We start from the raw sequence: 27,005 nt of genomic DNA, 5'->3' as shown, positions 1-27,005 counted from the left end.
CATTTTAGTCTTTCTGAAAGCACTTTGAAGTGATGACCAGTTTGTGGTTCCTTTTTTAAAAAACGTGTGCATCATCTGAACTAATGTATCTGTATGAAACGATGGCTTATAAAAACAAATGTTATATTGAAGAAAACTGAGGAGAAAGCTTGTGGAACCTGAATTTAAAAGTACAGCCCACTGAGACCATCAAGCCCTGCCAACTCCTTGCGATTTTCAACACTTTTGGCTAGAGAACTAAAGTAAACTTGCTTGCATTTGTTCTTGGAAGGTAACTCAACAATTAAAAAAAAAACCTGCAAACCTATCAAAGGATGAATTAGGTGAAGAAGGGCTTTTTGCGCTTAAAGATTGTTTCGGAAATTTTGCTGCCTTTTGTTGGACATCCAAAAAAGATAACTTTATTGGTCATATACAATTTCTTGCATTAGGAATTTGTCTTTTAGCATACCCCAGCTTGCTCTCCATGAGACACACAGACAGAGAGAGAGAAGCTTGGGGTCAGAGCGCAGGGTCGGCCATTTATACGGCACCCCTGGAGCAGCTGGGGTGAAGGGCCTTGTTCAGGGGCCCAACAGAGTAGGATTCCTCTTCCGGCGGCGGGATAGGAACCGGCAACCTTCCAGCCACAGCCACAGATCCTTAGCCACAGAGCCACTGCAGTAGATCATGCACTGCGCCATGATGCTTCTTGCCAGCGGTTTTAGCAAAGCATCAAGCATCATTTTAGCTCCCAAACTTGACAGGACTGTTTGTATTTTGACAGAGTAAACAGGATGTACAGTCTGGACAGAAAGCCCTGCCTCCCTAAATCCTTGCTGCCACCTTTAAATGCTCCTTTCTGAAGAGCAGGGACTGAGTGAGGTGGAATTGCCGTGTGCAGATGCCCCAGTGGGGTTTCTGTGTTTCAGTGCTTTCTGTGTGTTTCCCAGCTGTCTCACTATTTCAGTGCTTGCTGACAACAGGCTCAGCAGCTGCACACGAGCCGCGATGTCGGCATCCCATTCCTCCTCAAGGCTGCGGCACCATGACAGCGAACAGATGAGCCACAATCTGCAGTTTGTCTTCACAGAGGATTGTGACAGAGGATCTTCTCCTTCAGCTGTGCACTTAATTAACGATAGACTACCATCCATCAAAAAGCTTACAAGCAATAAATAAAAGTGTATTTTTGCATCTAGTTGGATATAAATAAACTGTATTCCCATCATCCCAACACTGCAATAATCATGTTATGAATTTCATGTTGCCATTAGGATCTTCAAAAGTAATGCAGTTTTACAGTATCCTGTACATTATCAATATTCTCTTTGAACATCCAATCTTATGGATGCAGTAACTTTACTGTTCTCTTTCAGGTGCCCTGCAAGCTAAATTTTTTACATGCTCAGCAAATGCCCTTATCTAATCTAAATTAGTTGCTACACAGCCTCAGCTGCCATTAGCTGAAGTAAGTAACAAACAAGCCTGCAGAGGTGCTTAAGATTCAGAATTCTTCAGTGTATAAAGGCATGAAGAAGGTTGTAAAATTTCGTGACTGGCTATGTTGTTTCCTTTTTTAAAGGCTCATTAATTTGTAGCATGTGTATAAGAGGTGCTGTTTTTAAGCCATAACCTATTGTGAAGAAAGAGCAACCTACAGACTACAAGTCACAAAGATTCATAAAAACGACAATTGTAATTATTATTTATTATTTGCAAAATTAAAATGAACAACTCCTTATGGCAATACCCAGCAAACACAGAGGACACACCAACAGCAGGACCTGGTATTTGGTGATCCTTCTCTTCGTCTGGAACGCATGAGATATCTAGAAAATGATTCCGAAATACCTTAATCTAATTTTAATAGATACGAGTTCGCTCCCCATCTAAAAAAAAAGGAAGGGAACTCGCAGCCCGCAATTCCTCAGGGGGCACATTAGGCACCCCGTGACTGCGGCACGGCCACGCCTTGCTTCGCAGACCACTGCGGATTTTTCCTCCTGCAGTAAGGGTGAAGAGGGGGCGTCTCACAAAAACAAGATGCGCATCTTCTCAGCGGTGTGTGAAAAATCCTACACGCACAAGCAACCTAGGTGAAATAAACCTCTGAAAACGGTCCCGTGTTTTTCAATCTTGCTCACCGCTATTTGAAGATGCCCGGTTTCCACCCAGGGCTCCTCCACGCTTTGTGTAACCTATTGTTCAGAGACACCGCAGCCATCCACACAGGACATCTCTTTATTGTAACGTCAGGGAAAAGGAATATAACCACATGACAAAGTGTTCGCAGCGACCGACCCATCCCCAGTTCCGATCTTCACATTAAAACAAGCACTTTTAATCTGTTATTTAGAAATACCCCCCCCCACTGCTAGATTGCATCATACAGTTCTCCCCCCCACCCGAGGTAATTTATTCATCAAAGCGGCTTGTGGTCCCGCCCAAGCCAGCTGAAGGGAAGCATTCCGGAGTCTCTTTGCTGCGATTGGGTCCGACGCCTCTTAATTATAATAATATATTAATATATTCAGAACTACCTATAAATTCGCAGGACGCCAGGCGCTCTGCGCTACTTACTTGCACTGACTCTTAATTGTCACAGCGAGTGGCGTAATTCTTTTTTGTGCCATTTTCTCCACGCTTTCTCCCCGGTAAAGACGACATCATGGTAAGTAACATCAAGTCTCCTTCCGATACCTTTTCCTCAGATAATATCTCATCGCGCTGTATTCCTTTTCTCATGCAGACGACTGATCGCTTCAGGAACTGTACACGTTTTCATCCTTGATTAATTTTTATGGCGCTGATGGAGCTGCCCAGGGCGATGGTGAAAATTGCACACACAGAAGGCGAGCTTTGTAATTGGTTTCAGGGTACCGATGTAGCTAAATTTAAGGGGGTGGTGTTTTCTAAATTGCACATCTGTACTGAGCCTGCGGTCTTATGACGTCTGAGTGGGGCTTTACGTTTGACTTTGTCCCGTCTGCAGAAATGTGAAATTCTAGCCGTACAGAGGGAAACGGACTCTGCTTTTGCGCGGTAGATGAAGGGCGCTCGAGTGTGTGGTACGCGCAGCTCTCTTCCTTGTGCCGCACACGATCGCTCACCGCACAGCCCGTTGGCCCGGTTCCCCAATACCGCGCAGGGATCCGAGCGGCACGAGAGACCCACGGGCGCTTTGCCATTGGCTGTTTTAAACGCTCAAAGTGACGTCACTTCGCGCCCTGACAGGCGGGATTACAGTCTTATCTGACCTTTACACTGTAATAACTGCAACTGCATCCGCGTTATAGGTTTTAAAAGGTTATGTTATAAAGTGTAATAGTAACTCTGGGAATGGGAATACACCTAAATGTAGTGACCACGTCTTGTCTAAATTTAACACTATATGAATTAACTAGATAAATTATGTACATTTGTTCACTGCACCTGCCCTACACAACTTGAAAGCTTCAATGTTGCTAATAACGTCTCTCCTCAAAATGGAAGCGAAATATTGTATATGTAGGATGAAACCGTTTGATTAAAATCAATGAAAAGTCATTTTTGCATTAAGGGGTTCAAATGAAGTCGGCGAACTTCATCTTTGATTAAAAGGCTTCTTAGCCAAAAGGGAAGCATGCTTAGTTTAAGTATGCAGTGGAACCGCTAAAACGATGGCGTGGTATGTCAAGAGAATACGTGACAACACGATGAGTGAAACCGTTTGTCTCGGCATAGAGCTGCTGAACGGAAATACGTCACGCAAAAGGAAGTGAGCTAGTTTCTGGAGCAGCAGTCTTTCTAGACGACATGGATTCTGGGAGTCTGACCATGATAATGGTCCTTCTTTTTCATTGGAATAGGAAAAAAGAAGGCCTGTACTGAATTATTGTAACAGTGGGAACCCACCAGACAACATACTGTCCTGCATCCAAAAGTACTGTACTTGTACAATTTGAGGTACAGCAGCAGGGACCACTGGCTCATAAATATGTACCTGAGCAATAGGTCTCCCAATGACACAGGAGAATACAGATCTTGAAAGGATTTAAAAGAACCAGTCTTGATTTGTCTAAATAAAGCAACCTCTACAATAACTTAAAATAGACATATGTGAAAATTAACTAGTTTGAAAACAATTATTCAAATTTTGTGCTCAGTGTACACTGCTTCCCATGCCCAATTTATTTTTCAGCTGATATAATTGCACATTATGGCCTGATTAATTGAATTGGTTCAACAGATTTGCTTAAAGAAAGAGGAAGACCAGCTTTATATTATAAGCTCTCAAGGTTCAATTTCTGTTTTAGGAGGGCAGGAAGACTATGTATTTTATAAGAAGTAAACTTACATTCCTTTCTTATCCCAAAACTCCAGCCAAGACAGCAGAGCCATGCGTAGCTTTGGTTTAAATGTAAACCAATTTACAATTGAAATCTATCATGCTTGAAATCACTGTAATCTTTCCTTTCTCTCCACAGCGTGAGTGCATCTCCATCCATGTCGGCCAGGCTGGTGTCCAGATTGGCAATGCCTGCTGGGAGCTCTACTGCCTGGAGCACGGGATCCAGCCGGATGGCCAGATGCCCAGTGACAAGACCATCGGAGGTGGCGACGACTCCTTCAACACCTTCTTCAGCGAGACCGGAGCGGGCAAGCACGTCCCGAGAGCTGTCTTTGTAGACCTGGAGCCCACAGTCATTGGTAAGCTCTGCAGGCTGTGGAGTGGAGGGGGATCAGGGCTGTTCCTCTTCCTCCCTGCTCCAGAGCCCCTGAGCTCAAAGCCTTTCACCCGTCTCTCCCCAGATGAGGTGCGCACTGGGACCTACCGCCAGCTGTTCCACCCTGAGCAGCTCATCACTGGCAAGGAGGATGCTGCCAACAACTACGCCCGTGGGCACTACACCATCGGCAAAGAGATCATCGACCTGGTGCTGGACAGGATCCGCAAACTGGTGGGTATCTGAATGAATGTTGAACAACCCAAACCACCCGTGTTAAGAGTTGAGAAGATTGAGTGGAGAGCACGTTTGTCTTCTGCAGTAGTCAACCAGATGTATCTTCTCTCTCCAGGCTGACCAGTGCACAGGTCTGCAGGGCTTCCTGGTCTTCCACAGCTTTGGAGGTGGTACCGGTTCTGGTTTCACCTCTCTGCTGATGGAACGCCTGTCTGTCGACTATGGCAAGAAGTCCAAGCTGGAGTTCTCCATCTACCCAGCTCCCCAGGTGTCCACAGCTGTGGTGGAGCCCTACAACTCCATCCTGACCACCCACACCACCCTGGAGCACTCCGACTGTGCCTTCATGGTCGACAACGAGGCCATTTATGACATCTGTCGCAGGAACCTCGATATTGAGCGCCCCACCTACACCAACCTCAACAGGCTCATCAGCCAGATCGTGTCCTCTATCACAGCCTCCCTCCGGTTCGATGGTGCCCTCAATGTTGATCTGACCGAGTTCCAGACCAACTTGGTGCCCTACCCTCGTATCCACTTCCCACTGGCCACCTACGCCCCTGTTATCTCTGCAGAGAAAGCCTACCATGAGCAGCTTTCTGTGGCTGAGATCACCAATGCCTGCTTTGAGCCGGCCAACCAGATGGTGAAATGTGACCCCCGTCACGGCAAATACATGGCCTGCTGCCTGCTGTACCGTGGTGACGTGGTGCCCAAAGATGTCAATGCTGCCATTGCCACCATCAAGACCAAGCGCTCCATCCAATTTGTGGACTGGTGCCCCACTGGTTTCAAGGTTGGCATCAACTACCAGCCTCCCACTGTGGTGCCTGGTGGAGACCTGGCCAAGGTTCAGAGGGCAGTGTGCATGCTGAGCAACACCACCGCCATCGCCGAGGCCTGGGCCCGCCTGGACCACAAGTTTGACCTGATGTACGCCAAGCGCGCCTTCGTGCACTGGTACGTGGGTGAGGGCATGGAGGAGGGCGAGTTCTCTGAGGCCAGAGAGGACATGGCAGCCCTGGAGAAGGATTATGAAGAGGTGGGCGTTGACTCCATTGAGGGAGAGGGGGAGGAGGAAGGAGAGGAGTACTGAAAATACTAATGGAATATTAATGACAAGAAAGTAATGGAGTACTTTCATGTCAGCCTCTTTCTGTCAGGTTTTTTTCCTTTGGTTAATGTGGAATTATAGTTTTATTTATGTATCAGGCAAATAAGTGTTTGCTAGCTAATTCGGATGAGGGAATGATGTCAGTCTGAAATTGCAAAGTCTGTGACTTTTATATATGTATAAGTATGATGTGTGGTCTTTGCTCATCACATGCAATAAAGCTGACTTGAAAAAACTCTTTGGAAAGGGTAAAATTCTTTACATAAAACAACTTTAGTGAGAACATTTTCCTTTTGTATGAACTACTAGCATTAATGCTAAAAGTAGAGAACAGAGTCATGTCTGAGTGATGTAACCTGCTTAATTCAATTTCTATAGAGCTTTTCATAAGGAAGGCATTATTTTGTGGTGAAAGACCTGTAAGACGTAAAATAACATTGTGCAGCTTCTGTATACTGCATATATGAACTCCTATTGTGTGCAGTCTACTACACTCAACTAGACAGATCGTACATGTTGCAGGCTGCAGTCTTGTCTCATAAATATTTTACAACCACTTTCAACTTTCCAGTCATGTTCTAACTCAACTAGCTTTACTAACCAAAATCAGACTTCATGGGAAAAGTGCAGTTCAGCAACAACACTGCTTTCTATTTAAATGGACATCCTATGGTTTTAAAGTTGCCAAATTGTTTATCTGTAGTATCAATGTTAAATATATTTTCTGGCAGTAAACGGTTTCCTTTTTTTCTGATAAGAAACCTGTAACACTTTGCATTCACTTCCAAATGGTACAAACCCTGGAACACTACAGATCTCCAAACTTTGAGTAGGGGGGGGTCTTGCAACAGCGTCTTGTTTAATCTGTAAATACAAAGTTGACCGTGATCTGTGACTGACTGTGACGATGTCACTTCACTGAGGTCAAGAGCTCAGCTGCAATGAAAACCAGCAGGTGTTGTAGCCCCCAGGCTAGGGATCAAGAACCTCTTTTCTAAATTAAAGCTAGGCACCAAATTGAAATGATAAATGGGGAAACCATGAACTCAACTGAGAAAATAAACCACACTGGTGCAGTAGAAAGACTGCACCATGAGATTCTAGTTCCTGTTGAGATATGTAATGTCTTGTGAGTTCAGCACCTGCAGCGGAAACAAGCCAAACACTGCAGAACTGTAAACTAAAGTGAAGAATGATAGTACTGTACTGTTTCTGAGTGCTTTTCAAGACTCGAGGTACTGAACCAAATAACACACCATATACATCTACCATATACATCCTTCCTCCTTCTCACAGCTTTATCCAAAATAAGGTTACAGGGAAGCTGAAGCCTATTCCAGCAAGCAAACAATATATACAAGAAAAGTAAAAATAAAACAAGCACAGGAAAGTTACCTTCTAAAATCACAAGTTAAAAACTAAAAGGTACAGTGAGAATTTTTTTTAGTTTGTTTTAAAAACATTCTACAGTCCAAGAGTCTTAAGGGCTTTTGGATCCACACAGCACCAGGGATTACCACAGAGGGTTTATGTGGTGTGGTACCAAAATACTTTAACATGTTTATTCCATGCTGAAAAAAAAGAAGAAAGAAAACAACGTTTCAGCCGTGGAGCCTTTCGTGCCACCTGAAGAAGGCTCCACGGCCGAAACGTTGTGTTTTCTTTCTTCTTTTTTTCAGCAATGGAATATTACTTGTTCCTTTGCAGCCTACGCATGCTGACGCAGCTACCCACCTGAATTACTTTAACATGTACCTTTGCAGGCAGTAGTTCCCCCTTATTGAAATACAGTTTCACTAGCTTCATTGAAAAGGACAAAAATATCCTTTTAAAATTTTGGCATTGCTCATTGCTTACTGAGGCCTCAAAAGCTGAGCAATGGAGTGGCTGATTACATGCAGTATGTAAGAACCGTAGTGTGGCGAACGGTTAGGAATTCAGCCTGGAGGGTTGTGGCTTCAAATGCCAGGTTAGACACTGCTATTGGGCCCTTCAGCAAGGTTCTTCACTTGCATTGTCCCAGTACATGTCCTGCTGTATAAACAGGTATTCTCCAGCTTGTCTCTGTAAATTAGAACTGATTTCTCAGTTAAATAAAAATTACATAAAAATATTAAAATGAGTACTAGAATAGGAAACCACATACTGTAGTCAAATTCAGCTGCTGTAAGTGTCTGTTAAGGACCAGTAGATGGCGCAGCTCTCCCAGAAATACAAAATTCCACAGTATAGCAAAGTCCTGTAAGTGACAATGGGTGATGTTTTTCAGATGTGGCTGATATCTTGTCAAAACTGAAGAGATTCAAAACCCTCCAAGATTCACTGACAAAGTCACCCCAATAGATTTGTTCAGGTTCAACGGTAAAATATGAACTGAACGTCATTGGAAACTACAAGGAAAGCGCTTCTTGTCCTTGTTTTTAAATGCACTTTTTTTTTACACAATAGAGCGTCTGTTAAATTTATTTTAAAATGAAACCTACTGGGTTTTTATGACAACAGCTTGCACTTGCAATTATATAGTTCTTTGGTGTAGGTCTCTCCTGGCCTCTTACAGACTTGCTGTTGGGCTATACTCCCATATTTGTATAGCTCCTGGTGTGGGCAGCTTTGAGACATAACAAATCCCGTTGCAAGCTAATTTAGCTCAGCTCCAACAGCCCATTTCATCTCGTGCACTGTTGTGAGGTACAAGGAGTTTGCCCCGAACATGCTTACTGTTTCTTCACAACACCCACAACACATGGACAGTCAGTGTCAATCAATATAAACTTTCATTTCCAATGGAGAACAGGCCTAACCCTGAAAAGGGAGAGGTTCACAAAAGCACATTAGTCAACTGAGAACGACCTTAATGACAGCCTGGACACAGTGATACAGCGGGGATTTCACTGGAATGAACAGGGTGCTACATCCTGCTCAAAGGTACAACAACAGTGATTCCCACCCGGGATTTGAACCCGTGACTCTGTTCCAGAGTCCAGAGTCCTGACCTCTACTCCACACTGCTGCCTAAAATATGTTTTTCTCATGTAAAATGTTTATTCTAGCCTGTCGTTAGGGAGTTCTTCCTTTGCATTGCTTAATTATCCAAGATACATTATTAATCAAAATACCTCAATTGGAGAAAAAAAAACCTACATCTGCAACAATAAAAAACACAAAAGGGAACTTAGGTTCTCAATTTCAACTGGGCTCCCAATTGGAGCTGAGACCTAAATGATTTCTGGGCTTGACTTAAATGAGAAGCAGCACTTCTGTAACCCAGGGGCTTATACAGCAAGACCCTTTGCTCCAATTATTCCTGTTGCGTTGTTGGCTTTTTCCTAATCGAGACAAGCATTGTGTTAGAGGAACTGTACAATGAACATCCCCAATCTCTGCCCACCTGCATGCAAAAAAACAATCCTGCAGAATTTCCTTTTTGCTTGTTTCTTTTATGGAAAACAAAGATGAGATACTGGTGCTCTGAAAGAGCTTTCCACACCATTTAGTGAGAAGGATTTCACTTACAATGCAATAAAGAAGCACAATAGAAACCAATGGCTTTGATGAGGCACATCAGAGTCATGGGGCACAAGAGAAAGGCAAACGGGATGGGCTTCCGGTAAATTACACAGGACAGCCAAAGTTGAAGCAAAAGCACAGCCTATCTGATTTCACAACCACCAAATATTTCAAAACAAACTACAGGAGGCAAGTCTACATTTTGTAGACCAAGCAAATTCGATAACCTCCCACTCCTTGAGGAAGTCTGTGTTTGGAGCACTCAGACTCCTGCCCTTCAAGTGTGATGCACATATTGGGCAAAGTAAAAGAACCAAAGACAGCGACAAAATTCAAGATGCAGTTACAAGGATAAGAGGCAGGGTAGCTAAACCGCTTACTTAATCTTCCCCATCTTCTCAAACTGCTCACAGCTCAGAATCTTTACAATGCAGGGGACAGAAAACAAGACTATACACCAATCCCACCAGAGAAGATGGCACTACTGTACAGTATCTTGTAAGGTTTTTGTTTGCCACGAAAATAATTTATAAGATGAATGCTCAAAGCAAATTGGAGGTAGTGAAATGCAGGAGTGAAGTGTAAATACATGATTTCAGGATTAAGAGAAACCCCTAAAAATTTTTTTTGCAAAAGTTTATTCTATCCCTCACTTGTCTCCTCTCCTACTTTCTCACAAATGTCTAGCAGGTCATGCCAGAGGCTCTTTTTCAGTGGAGCTACTGGCGCACAATCTAACCAGAGAGGACAGCAGGCACTCTCACTGAACAAAATGAGCACAGACAGAATGGAAAGCCAAGAGGAACAACATGCATACAGTTTCTTCAGAATGACTGTAACCCACAGCCCCGTTGCACTACACTGACATGGGTAATAACGCGGGGCATAAAATGGACGAGGCACAAACTCCACACTATGCAGTAGCTTGGCCTTGTGCATCTCATAGCGTCTGACTCAGACCGAGCGCCACGGGGGGGGCAAAAGGGGGCATCGCCGCCTCAACAGAACTGCCCCGCCCCCTCCGTTTTGGACAAAAGGATTTTTGAACACTTTCGCTTACTTAACTCGCGTCCTAAAAAATAGCTGTACTTTGTCAATGGTCAGATAACTACACTAACCCCGCATTCACAGTTACTACATCGGACTGTTTGATGTGCAGGAGAGCTATCCGTCCACGAACGGCACATATTACATGGTGTATACGTTATTGTGTGTCAACATCATTACGATCTTGTTTGCTCAGGTGGACCGATTCCTCGCAGTAGTTTATCCTTACACTTACAATCGTTGTATAACAAGGGCTGTAGTTATAGCAGTTTGTGCTTTCTGTTGGTTTTATAACGATTTCTTAATGATTCAGAACCTCGTTACCGTCGATGTAGCTGCACAAATGAACGCGTGTGGTCTTTTGTCGCTCCGGGGAATACTAACCGCAAGTGCTGATGAACGTGAAACTGTACTTCATCGTTAAATACCAGATAGCTCTTCGTTATCTTCTATCATGAAGCACTAATCAGGGGCGATGATTGCGAGATTTCACTTGGGTAGTTGCAACGGCTCCGTTTCAACCGAAATATCACCGCCCCCCTACAGATTTATCCCCTAGCGCCGGCCCTGGTCTGACTCGAGACCCTCCAATAGAAAGCTGCTATCTGCACAAAGGGCATGAAAGTGTTGTTTGAAAACCATGACAATCTGGCTGCGTGTGAGGATAATCAGTTCAGTGCAGAATTAATGTGAGAAACACAATGTGGATACAAAATCCTTTCTTGTTTCTTCCCAGGGGATACATTTTGTTTGCCTCATAAATATGTGAATGCCTTAGCCTAAGGTTAGAAGAGCAGTTTTGTCGGACAACTCGAATCACAATCCCACACCCTGAGGTAGAAGAGTCAGGCTAGGAGTATTCCCAGAAACACCTGCCTCCACTTACACTTCCGGGTCATAACTGCAGGCGTCAGCCACAAACCTGGGCACAATGGGATCCCTCTGTAAGAGAACAGCGACAGAGGCCACAGAAATCCCAGTGTAACTGAAACCCCATTTCTAAAACCATTCCTAATACAAATAACATTGTCACAGTCAAGGTTTAGTTTTTTCTGCTGTGGTTGATATTATGTATGCCTTGCTCAATAATCATACTAGAACTAATACTAATGCATTAATAATAATCGTATTTGTCCTGAATGAGGTCAAACATATAACATTTCTCGAGAGGGCGAAATGAGCTCACAGGAAACGAGACACTCCTGCAGAAATTCGAGACGGAGACGGAGACCTACTTCACAGACGCTGACAAGAAATTCAGGAATCACAGTCCAATCACGCACTTTCGTGTAACAAACCCCCCTCATTCGGTTATATTGGAGGGGGGAAATTACCATCACCACTTTTTTCCTACCAGTAAAACACGTACAAACCAGCCCACAGCTCCACCCCTCCCCCGGCCGGCACGGCTTGGCTTTTACGGGTCATTTCACTTCTCCCTCTTTGTGCCGAGCGGCTTCTCGGTGCTAAGTGCCCAGATTTCTCGCTCGCTTCCTTACTAGGCCGTGGAATTATGATTTGAACGTCTGAAGCGGCCTATCGGCAGCCCGGCGGCCCCTGGTCCCCGGGGCGGGCGGGGAAGCGCGAGCGGGAGGCGGGGCGATGCGCGCGATGGCCGCCTCCCCCTGCCCCGCGCTATAAATGGCCGCGCCCATGAGCAGCACGCAGCAAACTTCTCACAATAGACTCCTAAAGGTCCCTGTGTGAGAGTTGACTGACAGAACTTTCTTTCTTTCCTCGTCTTTTTCTTACGCTCCATCAGCGCAGCTCTTAAAAATGGTAAGTGTGGAACTCGGGGAATATTACCACTCGACTGTGCCTTGTTACTGTTGCCATTCTCCAGAATACAGGAGGAGGTTTTACCAGCTCGGCTGGTGTTAAACGTCTAAGACGGTTATACGTTAATAATTAAGTTTTCTAGCGATGATCATGAGATTAGTATCTTGAAAGTGTCTCGGTGTCACGCGTCGCTTTGTTGCAGGAATCTGCTGCGTCACAGCATCTCCTGGACCTGCCGGCCGGAGGGCGGTTTTTCTTCCCTCTATAAGCTGCTAGTTCGCGTTGAGATAAACTGCACTACATTGCTGACCTTAAACCGGCACTGTGTAAGCGTGTTGTAATTGTAACGCCAGTTTACAGTAGGACGAAGCCTGTTCGTGTGGATTTTTGTCGTTACATGAGCAGAGCTTCGAAGCATTGGAAAGAACCGTGCGCTCCTCGAGTCTCTTCCTCCCAGAGCATCTATGCAAGGGGAGCCCCCGTGTGACAGTTGATAATGAAGGCGCCGCTCGGTGTGCGGTGTCGCAGTAGGTCTCCGGTCCGGCTGGAAACCCTGATGAAGTCCTGAGCACGTGCTGCCTCCCCTGCCTGGCCGGGCAGCGCGAGGGGCATCTGAGCCGCGTGCGAGCGAGTTGTCCGGAGCCCGTCAGTCCGCGCGGTCGCACGCCAGAATGAGAGGGGCACATATTAGAACCCCCCTCAAAAGAGTAATTATTTTCCTAAAAATATACGCATATTAATCAATAGTAGGTGTTTTTTTTTCCCGCAGCAGGGACGCCACGGTTTGTAGAGACGCATCTATTGTATTTCTAACACGAGTGCGGCGGCGGCAGCAGGGACTGCACAGTTAACAATGGACCCGTCCCCGAGTTCGTCAAAGAGCGACGGTGTTACCGCCTTAGACAAGTCAAGGCAGATGGACCAGTGAATGTAGCCGCGCCTCTGTGTCCCTCCCTTGTTCCAGAGTATTTTCAATGTCGGCGCTTTTATCGGACTGTTTAATACCTATATTCCGCGACAGCCCTCTGCTAAATTAGTCGCACCCTCACAGAGTGCTCATTCTGATTTAGACGCAGGTCTGAAAGACAATATTAACATTTGCCCTCTGAATTTTGTTTCGTCTTGTTTTTACAGTATAGCTAGAAAGTCCCCAAGCTGCAGTATAATTTTTTTTTCCAGGACGGCTCTAACTCCCGAGTAGTTAAAACGCTTCGGTAGCTCGGTGGACGGGCGGGGTGCGCAGAGCGTCATGACGTCACGCAGCCCAGTGGACGACGTCCGCTGAAGATCCTAGAAATGTCCGCGCGGGTCGATAAGGGAAAGAGCGACAGCGGTCTTGATCTCCCAATCCTTTGAGACAACTCGGCACTACTAGTCTCCTATTTTCTCATATTTAACTAGCCGAATAACTTTTTCCCCTCTAAGCATTTAACTAATCACTTCACAACCGAAAGTGCATGTTTCTGACGATCACTCGGAGCTCTTTAAACGTTTGCAGCAGTGCAATTAATATTAAATACAGTAGAGATTGGAAAATTTCTCAGTTAGGTGCTTCCTATCCAGAAGGAAACGTGAAAATAAAATCTTTCTGAAACTTTCCAATGTGTGTCCTGCAACATCTCTTTACTATGACTAATCTCGCCGATCTTTAAGGGAAAATCCAAGTTCTCCAATATCCTTAAGCATATCTTAATTGTATGTAGTCCCCATGTAAAGTGTTTGTAGAAACACTTCATATTCTAAGTATACAGTACAAGGGTTTCCCAAATCCGTCTTACTGGGATCTGGAATCAAACGGGTCTTCTCGAACCCTGGTCCAGGGGAGACCAGATCCTGCAGGCGAGCCTTTAAATCAAATTCCAAAGGTCTGGAATAAATTAAACATGGTTATAAAACTGTTATTAAAATCTGGATAAAAAATCCAGATGTCCTTCAGCCTCCTGGGACCAGTATTCCTTTTACAGAAATATTACTTGCAACTGAACATTTTAAGCTCCTGCTGTAGGTGTGCCCCTGCTTTTTAACAGGCGATTGACCTATAAGAGTGACGGGAGCAGGGTTGGAGACCCCTGCTCTAGGTTATAAATGGCTTTGCAGTGGGAGAAGAGTTTCACTGGAACAGGTCACCCCTTCTTGATGTCTTAAGCTGTTTGAGGTAGAAAAACCTGGTCTCTTTTTTTTTTTTTAAATCTATTTTGGGGAAACTTGACTAAAGATGTCTTGGTTGAGCAGATCACATAGATGCCTTAAGCGCATTCCAGGAAATGCATAAAGTTAAATTCCCCATCAGTGTTGGGAGACGGGCTCTTGGGAACCATACAGTGCCAGACTAGTTCAGAGTCGGAGCCTGCAATGTGCTGACTTTGCATTGCAATTGTAATGGGGATTAAAACTGCTCAAAGCCATGATCTTGCCATCAGAGCCGGGGATGTACATTTCTGAGGTGGGGAATTAGTTGCCATGAGGTCAGTGTGGACGTGTACAGCCCTGGAAATCTGTCCTGCTGATGGTCATGCATCGTTAGAAGTGTTTCTGTACAATGTGTAAAAAACAGATTCCTTTGGGAACTTGCTTACGGGTGGTAGACTGATCCTGTGGGCTTCCAGGCCTGCAGTGTGGCTGTATATGTGGGGTTAAGCTTCATGTCCAGGATTTAAGATTTATTTTACAAATTAAATTCTCAAGATGGATTCAAAAGAACTCGACTGCATTCATTTTATCGGGCCAAGGAGATGGTGAAGTTCCCCCCCCCCCCGCCCAGTGTGTAACCGTTTCTTTGCTGGTGGAATGGACCTGTGACTTTGCAGCTAAATGAATGTTTCAGCTAGGGCGAAGCGCAGGAGACCCTTGTTACTGCAGAGACCCAGACATCTGAATGGTCTGCTTTCGGAAAGCTGAAGTCATGTGCTTGCCCTCTGTAGAACTTGGAAACATAGGCCTGGTCTGTCTCCGATCTGCTTATGAGCTCTAGCAGGCACAGTCAGGTGATGTGTGGCTTTCTGGTTTGAACTGGTATTTGTTACAAAAGAACTCCCTTTTATTCCTGCAAGGGATTAAACAGAAGCCTTATAAAACCACTCTGACGAGAAGAGACATTGAAACGGATTGGAATTCAGTTAGCGTTCTTGGCTGTTGGTGTCAAAGGAACCTTTTTTTTTCCAGTGGACAAATCTAGATAATTCTTGGCAAGGACATTAAGCTTACAGGGGCTGGAGTAAGAAGGGGTGGTTAGTAAGTTTCTGATGACATCTTAAAAAAAAAAAAAAAGATACACTATCTCCTTCTCCTATCTATACCTATTGACATTTCGAAAGCTGTTCTGTTTACCATACACAGTAACGGGTAACCGGTCTTCAATAACCTCAACATTTTACATTTAATTTCCAGCAAAAAAAATTAATTTACACAGTAATCTTTTTTTTTTAAATCATTTAATAAGAAGCTTAAGGGCAGGAGGTGAACAGGAAACCAGTTAATATGTACAAGGATTATTGAGAACTTTCATCTGTCTTCTGCCAGTGAGTAGGTACAGCAGACTGAAAGTTCAGGATGACTCATGCTTTAAGTAACTCAACAAGGAAGGGTGTTGATCAGACAAACCGCTGATTCGCCTTGTGTGCTGGAACGCGGCACACATTCCACAGAACTGAGCTGGGGAACTTTTCAGGGGGAAAAACGGCATCTGTTTTCAGGCTATTCTTCCCTTTTGAGAACGCGCTATTATTACCAGACGTTTATAATGGCTTGTAGATGAGCTTGCATCACTTCCTTTCTTTAGTAAATTTCTGAAACATTCTGAGGAAAATATGGCTTTCTTTTAAACATGTTACCCCTTTTCAAGGTTTAAGCTGAAAATCTTCCACTTACCCTTTCACCCTTAAAGGGTCTACAGTAGGGGCTAAAACCATTCTATATTCTTGTTTTAATATGCAAGGGTTCTCTGTTAGGCCTGCTCAATATGACTTGGTGTAAGGGAAATGTAAACAATCTGCCCCAGGCCAAGTTATAGAGCCACTTGATTTTAACTTCTTTGATTTACTGTGTTGTAATGATTCTTGGTCAAAACATGGGGTTTTACAGTCCTCTTCCTTTCTCTCCACAGCGTGAGTGCATCTCTGTCCATGTCGGCCAGGCTGGTGTCCAGATTGGCAATGCCTGCTGGGAGCTCTACTGCCTGGAGCACGGGATCCAGCCGGATGGCCAGATGCCCAGTGACAAGACCATCGGAGGCGGCGACGACTCCTTCAACACCTTCTTCAGCGAGACCGGAGCGGGCAAGCACGTCCCGAGAGCTGTCTTCGTAGACCTGGAGCCCACAGTCATCGGTAAGCTCTGCAGGCTGTGGAGTGGAGGGGGATCAGGGCTGTTCCTCTTCCTCCCTGCTCCAGAGCCCCTGAGCTCACAGCCCTTTACCCGTCTCTCCCCAGATGAGGTGCGCACTGGGACCTACCGCCAGCTGTTCCACCCTGAGCAGCTCATCACTGGCAAGGAGGATGCTGCCAACAACTACGCCCGTGGGCACTACACCATTGGCAAAGAGATCATCGACCTGGTGCTGGACAGGATCCGCAAACTGGTGGGTATCTGAATGAATGTTGAACAGCCCAAACCACCCGTGTTAAGAATTAAAAAGATTGAATGGAGAGCACGTCTGTCTTCTGCAGTAGTCAACCAGATGCATCTTCTCTCTCCAGGCTGACCAGTGCACAGGTCTGCAGGGCTTCCTGGTCTTTCACAGCTTTGGAGGTGGTACTGGTTCTGGTTTCACCTCTCTGCTGATGGAACGCCTGTCTGTCGACTATGGCAAGAAGTCCAAGCTGGAGTTCTCCATCTACCCAGCTCCCCAGGTGTCCACAGCTGTGGTGGAGCCCTACAACTCCATCCTGACCACCCACACCACCCTGGAGCACTCCGACTGTGCCTTCATGGTCGACAACGAGGCCATTTATGACATCTGCCGCAGGAACCTCGATATCGAGCGCCCCACCTACACCAACCTCAACAGGCTCATCAGCCAGATCGTGTCCTCTATCACAGCCTCCCTCCGGTTCGATGGTGCCCTCAATGTTGATCTGACCGAGTTCCAGACCAACTTGGTGCCCTACCCTCGTATCCACTTCCCACTGGCCACCTATGCCCCTGTTATCTCTGCAGAGAAAGCCTACCATGAGCAGTTGACTGTGGCTGAGATCACCAATGCCTGCTTTGAGCCAGCCAACCAGATGGTGAAATGTGACCCCCGTCACGGCAAGTACATGGCCTGCTGCCTGCTGTACCGTGGTGACGTGGTGCCCAAAGATGTCAACGCAGCCATCGCCACCATCAAAACCAAGCGCACCATCCAGTTTGTGGACTGGTGTCCTACTGGTTTCAAGGTTGGCATCAACTACCAGCCTCCCACTGTGGTGCCTGGTGGAGACCTGGCCAAGGTTCAGAGGGCAGTGTGCATGCTCAGCAACACCACTGCTGTTGCCGAGGCCTGGGCCCGCCTGGACCACAAGTTTGACCTGATGTACGCCAAGCGCGCCTTCGTGCACTGGTACGTGGGTGAGGGCATGGAGGAGGGTGAGTTCTCTGAGGCTAGAGAGGACATGGCAGCCCTGGAGAAGGATTATGAAGAGGTTGGAGCTGACAGCGTAGAGGGAGAGGATGAAGGAGAAGAATATTGAGTCTTGCAACTAAATGTGGCTTTCAGAAACTGTCTTCCAAAACTGTCTTCTGAATTTAAACTTTCAGCCTTTCATTTTTTTCTATCCCTGTGAAACTTTTAAAGCTGTTTTGAGCACCTTTGTTGCAATAAATGTGAACCTTATTTAACATGTGCCTCTAATTCTGAGTTTCCATTTTCTTTAATAGAAGAAATAATGATGGCTTTTAAAAAAGAAAAGGCAATCTTTGTGAAACAGTATGTCTAGGTTTCTTAACCTTTGGTATAGAAAGCAAACACATTAGGTCCCCTTGGGGGGGGAGTCCAGGCATATAACTTCCGAGTTTTATCACACGCTTCAATCACGCACTGTTCAGGGACCACAACCCTTGTAATCACCACATCTCATTCATTTCTGAGGAACTGAATTCCAATTGTGTGTATGTGTGTGTATATATATATATAAAAAAACTGAAGCACCTGTCTCAAACTTTCCACTTGTAGAGCTCCTGCTTTGCATGATAGGATCCACACAACTACTTGATTTGTTTACTGGACTCCTCAAAATGAGCCCTGTGTAATTCCTGGTATACGAAACCCATTCAGAAGAGATCCATTGTTTTAAAAACTAGTCCTTAATGCTGGATTAGGAATGAACATTTCAGGCCAACAGCTTAAGCACCAGTTTTTTTGTTTGTTTGTTTTTGTTAGACAAGAGTGGGTATGTGTATATGGTTCCATTTGGAAAGAACAGGGGGACAGCACATTTAAATACGAGCAGAGTGAAGAAATAAAATATAAAATGTGCCTTGCAATACATCCATGTTAATGGGATTTACTGGGAGAAGAAAAACTAAATGACCATTTCTAAAACTACAATTTTGAATTAATCGAAATGACACCTTCAAATATGAAATAATCCCTAGAGACGAATATTTTTTTTTTAAAAAAAGGCAACTCGCCTTCAGTGAAAGCGGAAGCAACTGCATCTTAATTTATTTAAATTTCTTACCAGTCACTCCTCTTTTTCAAACTTCTTGGCAGCAATCCAGCAGCTGGACAAATCTCTGCTTCCTCAGACAGTTGCTTCTATTGTTCTTTGATGAAGGATATTCTATGCTAGGCCCTGCAATGCATAAAAAGTGATTAAAACCTAGACTGTGACTTTGCTACACATGCATCAAACCCACCAGATCCACATGACCTTTTTTTGTCTGCAAGCACCCATGCAGACGGAAAATGATTCTTTAAATATTACTGGCAGTTTGCACTGCTGTTCACTAGGATATGTCTTACAAAGGGAATATACTTTTAATCACATTGCAAGTGATTAGATGCAGTAAATACTATGCGAATTAAAATTTGTTTTAATACATATTCTGTATCCTACACAGTAGCTTCTAACTACCAAAGGCAGCTACATAGGCAGAATGATCTTTCATTTGTAAAATTAGAGGTCTTAACAGGAAATTATTTTGCTGAATTTCGTATCTATTGTAATGCTTAGAAAACAGGCTACTCATACACACCTAAGCAGACAAAGCACTTAATCTGTTCTAAACATTACAGCGTGACACTGACTTCACTGAACACTCGGATAAGGACACAGTGTTGATACAGACTTGATAAAGCTATCTCAGAAATGAACATGAAAGTTAGCACACTAGCCTGGCCTAGAGGGGGTTGCATTCTATGCAGAAAATCACCTGGTTAACATGACAGGCAACTAACTTACTGCTGTAGACTTAGCATAGAGATCACCCAGTTTTAATGTGCATCTAATGGTGTCCAGCCTGTTACATGGGACCTGTAACTCTTACAGGAGATCATCCTACCCTCGTGGTAAGCAAAAAATGCCTTTAACTACAAATGTAGCAGTAATGAAGAGTGCAGATGAGAAGAAGCCATTCAGACCTCTTGCTTATCAAGGTTTAAGCAGTTCAAAGGGTCATATCAGTGACAGCATATCCAAGCTTTTCTTTTCCGCACACACACAAGCCCTTTCCCCTTTTCCACCCTGAATATCTGCGCCTTTACAAGACTTGTTTATACAGGAGCGCAGCAGGTGGTGGTGTTCATGCCATCATCGGATTACTGTACACTCACACTGCCAGCTCTGCTCAGACACATGGCTCCTCCACGGGGTTGCTGAAGGGAACACCTGGACCTATGGAATTAGCCCCGGGCTGCTCCCACATAAACTACTACAGTATCTGAAAAGATAAACCTCCTGTCCCTAACTAAGAGCTGCAATGGGCTACTTTTCAGAGGCATTCAGCAGGCCTTACAACACTTGTTTTCGTGCTATAGGAAACTGTGGTGGCAGATTTGGGGGAGACATCGTCAGGGAGAAACTGGAAAGGCTGTGGTGTTAAGTGGAGGGACCCCTGTAGAAGCACAGGGGCCACTGGGGCTCTTTCTTCATTCAGCTACAGTCCTCCTCTGTTCAGTATGGCCTGACGTCTTGCCTACATTTGACACTACAAGGACTGTGCCACAGGCTGGCGAGATGTAATGCACTGTGCCAAGCGCTTCTGACCAATGTTTTTGAGTAAACTAACTTGGTCTGATGAAGAAGAAAAAGACAGATTTATGAACCGCGTAGCAGCGGTACTGGCCCCTGCAGTTTCTGCTGCAGTTGTTGTAGCCGCGGCTGCTCCAGCGTCATTATCTGTAAAAATACTGTAATCCCAATATCTGTAATGCCTGCGGCTCTTTGAAGGGCGCCCTCGTGTGGGCTCTCTCACGCACGGTACGGATTTATGCGCTTAATTTTTGACGGGTATTAAAACCCGTTGTTGCTTCTTCGTCATACTCAAGTTATTAAAAGCCCTGACTTGCTTTCCTGTATTACCGGAAGAGAAAACATTCTGGAAATGTCCATTCACGCAAACGCCCCGTTTGACATGACAACGGTTGAGGACAAGCTACTGATATCTTACCCTTCAGTATCTCTAAAGTCGTACAATTCACAATTTATTTAACTATTTGGAGTGAAATTATGGAACATAATAAACTTTGTTGAGCTACAAATCAAATTATGTCCGCGTTTCGTACTCATAATTTACAAGGACATCATTTATACAGTACATATACTGTACATGAATTCCCTTACAGCATTACGCATATTGTTCAAAGACAGTAACGAATTAAGTGAATTTGCTGAGCTACAAATCAAATGATGCCCGCGTTTCGTACTCATAATTTACAAGGACATTATTTATACATATTCATTCATTCCCTTGCAACATTACACATATTGCTTAAAAACAGTAACGAATTAAGTGAAATCGCCGCCTCCGCTCCTGGCGAGTCAGCTGCAGATACCTGCGCTAGCGATCGTCACCAATTTATAAGAACCCAGAGGGGTTTTTTTAGGGTGGCCAGAGGGGATAGCTGCTACAATACAAATACAAATGAAAGGAAAGCTTAAATCTCCAATTTGTTCACACACACACACATATATATATATCGTGATAAAACTAACTTTAGCAGACTCTCCACACAGGACACCTCACCCTGTAGAAACTCCGTCTCCGCCAGGGCACTAACCGTTTCCTCAGAACTGCAGCGAAAGATGACGTGAAAAGTGATTCTGGCGGGAACCGGATGTAACGACTCCCGCCACCTGACCTAAAGCCACTTCCGTTAAGAAGGCGATGATCTGGCATTAGCTTGAATCGCTTTTCAAAGTGCTTAAATCGAACGCTTTACATTTAAAAAAAAAAAACATGTATGTGTGGAGGTATTTTAATACATGTAAATCAAATATCAATTTACCAGTTGCTCTTTGAAAAGCAATATGAAGGATTAAAGTTAATTAAACGTTTGTGGTTCTTGATGTAAAAAAAAGTACAGCTTAGGCAAATGAAAGACATGTCATTTAAAAGAAACAGCAGTCTACATTTAAATTCAAATGCATAATACCTTTAAGATCTTCCCTCGTTTAAAATTTTAGTTCAGAATTTAATCTGACAAACTGGTAGAACTCAAGGCAAGACATGAGTGATACTGGGACGATGTCTCAGATTTTCCGTACTATGTGAGAGTTGTCCTGTGGCTGTGTGAGTACCGTAGGGTCAGGATTTGTTCTGTGGTTGCCATGGTCTGACAGTAAAGTTGAGATGTGCTGGGGGAGTCCAAGAGAAGTGCAGTTCCAATATCATCGATCAAAGCATGGGGACGGGGTTTGTGTTCACTTCAGTTCACCATGGCACAGGCTACCAAGCCACCATCCCACTAGTGATTCTTTGTCTAGATACCCAGGCCTGCCTGCATGACCCCAATATTACAGGTTACAGGATTTGTTTAAAAATAAAATAAAATAAAAATATATATTCGTTTTTCTTTTTTTTTTATTACACCCACTTGATTTTGGAAGAGCCAGTCATGGATGTGGCCTATCTGGGCTCAGATGATCTCACATGATGCAACCCAGAGACCTGCTAAAAAAGCCTGTAAGTGTAGGGTCCCCAGGGGCAGGATGGGGGTCCCTTGTGTACTTTGTGCACAGAGACAGGACAAGCATCAATGTGCTGCAGAGCCAATTTCCATCACCCACGTTTCAAACTCCCCACTAATGGCATCACTGTGTGGTACAGCAATACTACAATGCATGACAGAGATGCACTACAAAGGGTTGTGGCAAAGGCACAGAGGATTACAGGATGTGATTTATCATCAATTGGTGAGACCGCACTGTTAAAGCACGGACCACTAGACTCAAGAGCAGCTTCTAACCCACTGCAGTACTCATCCTCAACAGCTAACTGCAGTGCCTTAATACACATCTGCACTATGCACTTTTTACATAGTCTACCATTTTTTTTGGTCTCACTAGTACATATTTATTTTTCCACAGCATATTTATTGTTCCTGTTGCCTACATTGTGTGGTGTTGTCTGTTGTACTGTGTATTTCCCGAGAGATTAGCGCGATTAAGAATTCCAATCTACCTGTACATATGGCAGTAAACTACTATACTCTACCCTAAACGTTTTGCAAAAAAACACGCTTGACATCAGTGTGATTTTTAGACCAAGTGCCTTCAAGAAACGTGCTGTCCAGCCCAGCAGATCACAACCTGTGTTCAAAATGTGATGTGACCAAGGGTAACAACTACCGGCCAATTTGAATAGGTAAATACTACCCTTCTCCCCACGCCTAGCAAGCAAATATTGTTCAGAAATAAACTGCAATGATGCCTCTCTAAAAGAGACTGAGACAGGGAGGAAGGACAAACATTTAAATCTTCTTTCTTTTGGTACTGTGTTTCCCTTTTTTGTAAGAAAATGATTTGTCTCAGTGCAGCATGTTGGCGCAATGATTAGCAATCTTGCCTCTCAGCGCTGAGGCCCAGGGTTCAATTTCTGGAGTGCTATCTGTGTGGAGTATGTATGTTCTTCCAGTGCTTTGTCCAAGTGCTTTAGGTTCCTTCCGCTGGAAGGTTAATTGGCTTCTGTGAACATTAACCCCCATGTGAGTGTGTGTTAGGGTCTGTATGCCTTGCAATGGACTGGTGTCCTGACCAGGGTGTATCTTACCTTGCAGGGATAGGCTCTGGCTCCCCCCACGACCCTGAGTTGGATAAAGTGGTTAGAAAATGGACGAATGAAGGATTTGTTCGAATGACCTGAAAATGATCGAGAAGGCCACCATCACCATCTTCAGTTATTTGGCACTATGAATTATTCCTGCAGGGGGCAATATTGTACTGCTTTCAACAGCGAAACGCTGCTGTACCACTGTATCGTCGCAAGATAAAGAACTGTTACAGGCTTTAGTTTTAAGTGGGAATGCCTCCTCTTTCAGAAGCGTATTATAACATAAGACCAGTGACAAACAAGACAGAGGAGCCATTGAGCCCATCTAGACTGTATAAGTGGTACCTAAGTAAACTCACAGTCACATCTAGTCTCTCAGAAAAAATAAAAGGTACCAACTTCAACCACGTGGCCAGCCACGTGGTTGAAGTTGGTACCTTTTATTTTTTCTGAGAGAAAAAATAAGCTTGTTCCAGACTCCTACAACCCTTTGTGTGAAGACGAACCTGCTCCTCTGAGGATCTTCAAAGACTGCACTTATTTTTACAAATTTAATATATGGTGATTTAAATATGCTGCCATTAATGATAAAAACGGATTCTGCTCATATCCAACTGAAGGATCTTTATGTTATGTATGTTTTGGGTAACATACGTATTCTGAGAAGCACCAGCTACCGAAGGACTGCTGTGAAGTAAAAATCAGTTCACTGAAAACAATTTACATAATTTACAGATGAAGACGAAGGATTTCACATCTTTAATATATTTTCTAATTGGTAAATTTTGTATTATGTAAACTTAATTCCAAACACTCATAATATAGCCAAGTAGGCAACACAATACATTAATTCTTTTTTTTTATTAGAACACCCTGGTCAAAAATCCAGGAAACAGTTTTGTTCCTGATGAGGCGTGGCAAGGTCGCCGGCTACTTCCACACTCATAGCCACTAGAGGGCGCACAGGTTTTCTAGATATTAGCTTCCTGATTGCTACTGAAAGAATTTCCACGTGCGCGATTTAGTATGTAAATAAACCACGTGGGAATTCTAGGCTTAGCCTTATTTTCTTGGATTTCAAAGAGGAGGGGACGGGGGCAGCGCTCAGGAGAGTTAGTTGAAAGGCTTCGGTTGTATGAGAGCATGCCTTGAAAGAAAAAAAAAATCTATATTATTTAGGAAGAGAAAGGAAGCTAGACAGAAAAGAGTGCTGTAGGAGATGAGGATCAAATGTCCATACTAGAAAAGAAGGAACGATCAGCCTTCAGTAGAATGGACATGGAAGCAGTTTGATCAGGGGCTACGTAAAGGACTACTTAAGATATAGGACACTTTGGTTAGGGGTTACAGCAGCCTGGGATTTTTCCAGGAAGCACAAGACAGGGCTGCAACCTCAAATACAAGGGACATTTACAGACAATGTAGAGACAGGAAATGCGCTAGCCAGCGTGTCTTTGAAAGAGGAACATGTTATAAACATGCAAACTCCACACAGAAGGCACCCCAGTCCCAAATCAAGCCCAGGGCTCAGAGCTGTGAGGAAGCTCTGCCTTACTTTCAGCTCACTGTGCGGCCCATCATGGTGTACAATAAAGGAACATAAAGACAGTTATGAACAATGCAAGACTAAATGATCATAAATCGCTCCCAGAATCCTGCCCTGTCCCAAGAGGAGAGATCCCAGAGAATCTGTTTTGGAATCATGGATGACACATGGCTGAGACTTTCTGGTTAAAAAATAAACATAAAAGTAAAGATATATCTTGGCCTCCTTATCCCTGCATTGATTCTATTAGCACCATTCAGGGTTTTGAACTGCGGACTCCAACACCCCTCATAATTCCCTTTGTTTGAGACCATAGAGATTCTGTTCCTTCCATCCTGACGGTATGCAGCTCACTTATATAAACTGTAATTAAACAAGCTTTGCATTCAAAGTAGACTTGCTGGCTTCTGTCTGAGAATGGGCTTGTGTGATTCTGCACCTGCTCCTAGTACTGATGCAGGATTCTGAGGGGAAGCAGGTTCCTGATAACAGAAAGACTCATACTAACAAACCTGTTAGAGTTTGCCTCCCGTATTGCTTAGAGACTAGACAGATCCTCCCCTCCTCTCTCCAGCATTGATATGTGTGTAAGACAGCCCTGTTAATGGCTCTGCAGACATGCCTGCAGTTTTTCTTTCTCCAGCCTTGGCGTGACAGTGCTCTCACGCCAGCTTTGTCTTGTCTAGAGGACGACCGGCCGTACTCTCATAAACATAAATCACCATAAGAGCCATTAACCTGAAATGCAAATGTACTTAATACCTCCGTCAGCCCCCCCCACTCCGCCCGCACTTCAGAGGCCTGGCTACGACCAGGGCAGAAATGAAGCACCTCTCCTGATGGCAGCCAGGGGATCTGATTGGCTGGCCATGACATCACTCTCCCCTGTCATGAGCATTGATCTCATTACCTCATCGCAGAGCAGCCCCTTGATGTGACTGGGGCGGTGATGGTGGGGGGGTTAATTGATGTTGTTTCTGTGTCATTACCGAAATAGCACTTCTAAAACACGATACTCGTTCCCCCCAGCTAGACGCGGTGTTCGATCCCCCGGCTTTCAGTGGAGACGGGCTGCCGGTCTGGCCCGCTGTGGTGAGGGAGGCCGAGCCCACTGGGCTGCTGAAGCAGGAGGAAGAGCTGCTCTGACAGGCTGCCGGGGTGTGGTCAGCGGCGGTAGGCTTAGTACAGGCAGGAGATGCAGGCAGCCAAGGCGCTCTAATGAGAAAAAATCCATCCATCCATTTTCGAAACACTCCATCCAGTTTAAGGATGCGGAGGCGAATGGAGCCTATCCCAGCAAGCAATGGGCACAGGGTGACCAGGACCCCAGTCCATCGCTGGGCTCTAACAGACACACACACTCACACCAGGACCAGTTTTCCGAAAAAGCCAATTAACCTGCCCATGTGTCTGTCAGCTGTGGGAGGAAACCCATATGAACACGGGGAGAACATACAAACTCCACACAGACAGCAGCCCAGGTCTAGAATCGAACCCAGGGCCCCAGGGCTCTGCGCCAGCAATGCTAACCACTGCGCCACCCAAGATAAAGCTCCCATGTATGTATCTTGTCCGTTAGAATTCAGTCCTAAAACAAGTCCTAAAACAATCCCCATGGTGGCATACTGTGATAATAATAATAATAATTGCTTACACTTATATAGCGCTTTTCTGGACACTCCACTCAAAGCGCTTTACAGGTAATGGGGACTCCCCTCCACCACCACCAGTGTGCAGCCCCACCTGGATGATGCGACGGCACCCATAGTGCGCCAGAACACTCACCACACATCAGCTATCAGTGGGGAGGAGAGCAGAGTGATGTAGCCAATTCATAGAGGGGGATTATTAGGAGGCCATGATTGGTAAGGGCCAATGGGAAATTTTGCCAGGACGC

At 44.7% G+C, this 27,005-nt stretch overlaps 2 protein-coding genes across 2 annotated transcripts; both read left to right on the top strand.

Annotated features, from left to right (window-relative positions):
* The first annotated feature begins 2,544 nt into the window (after positions 1–2,544).
* LOC148841563 (tubulin alpha-1B chain) lies at positions 2,545–6,768 on the top strand. The gene is made up of 4 exons (XM_088916565.1): positions 2,545–2,653; positions 4,449–4,671; positions 4,774–4,922; positions 5,041–6,768. Exons 1-4 carry the CDS (start codon positions 2,651–2,653, stop codon positions 6,019–6,021), a joined length of 1,356 nt encoding a protein of 451 aa, XP_088772691.1. The 5' UTR covers positions 2,545–2,650; the 3' UTR covers positions 6,022–6,768.
* A 5,462-nt stretch (positions 6,769–12,230) lies between these two features.
* LOC148841562 (tubulin alpha-1C chain) lies at positions 12,231–18,189 on the top strand. Its single transcript, XM_088916552.1, has 4 exons — positions 12,231–12,372; positions 16,475–16,697; positions 16,800–16,948; positions 17,067–18,189. Exons 1-4 carry the CDS (start codon positions 12,370–12,372, stop codon positions 18,039–18,041), a joined length of 1,350 nt encoding a protein of 449 aa, XP_088772678.1. The 5' UTR covers positions 12,231–12,369; the 3' UTR covers positions 18,042–18,189.
* Positions 18,190–27,005: the final 8,816 nt, after the last annotated feature.

The sequence above is a fragment of the Atractosteus spatula genome, chromosome 1, assembly GCF_055471065.1.
Source record: "Atractosteus spatula isolate fAtrSpa1 chromosome 1, fAtrSpa1.hap1, whole genome shotgun sequence".
Lineage (NCBI taxonomy): Eukaryota > Metazoa > Chordata > Actinopteri > Semionotiformes > Lepisosteidae > Atractosteus > Atractosteus spatula.
Note: the sequence above shows the minus strand (reverse complement) of the source record. Positions and strands in the feature narration are given on the sequence as shown.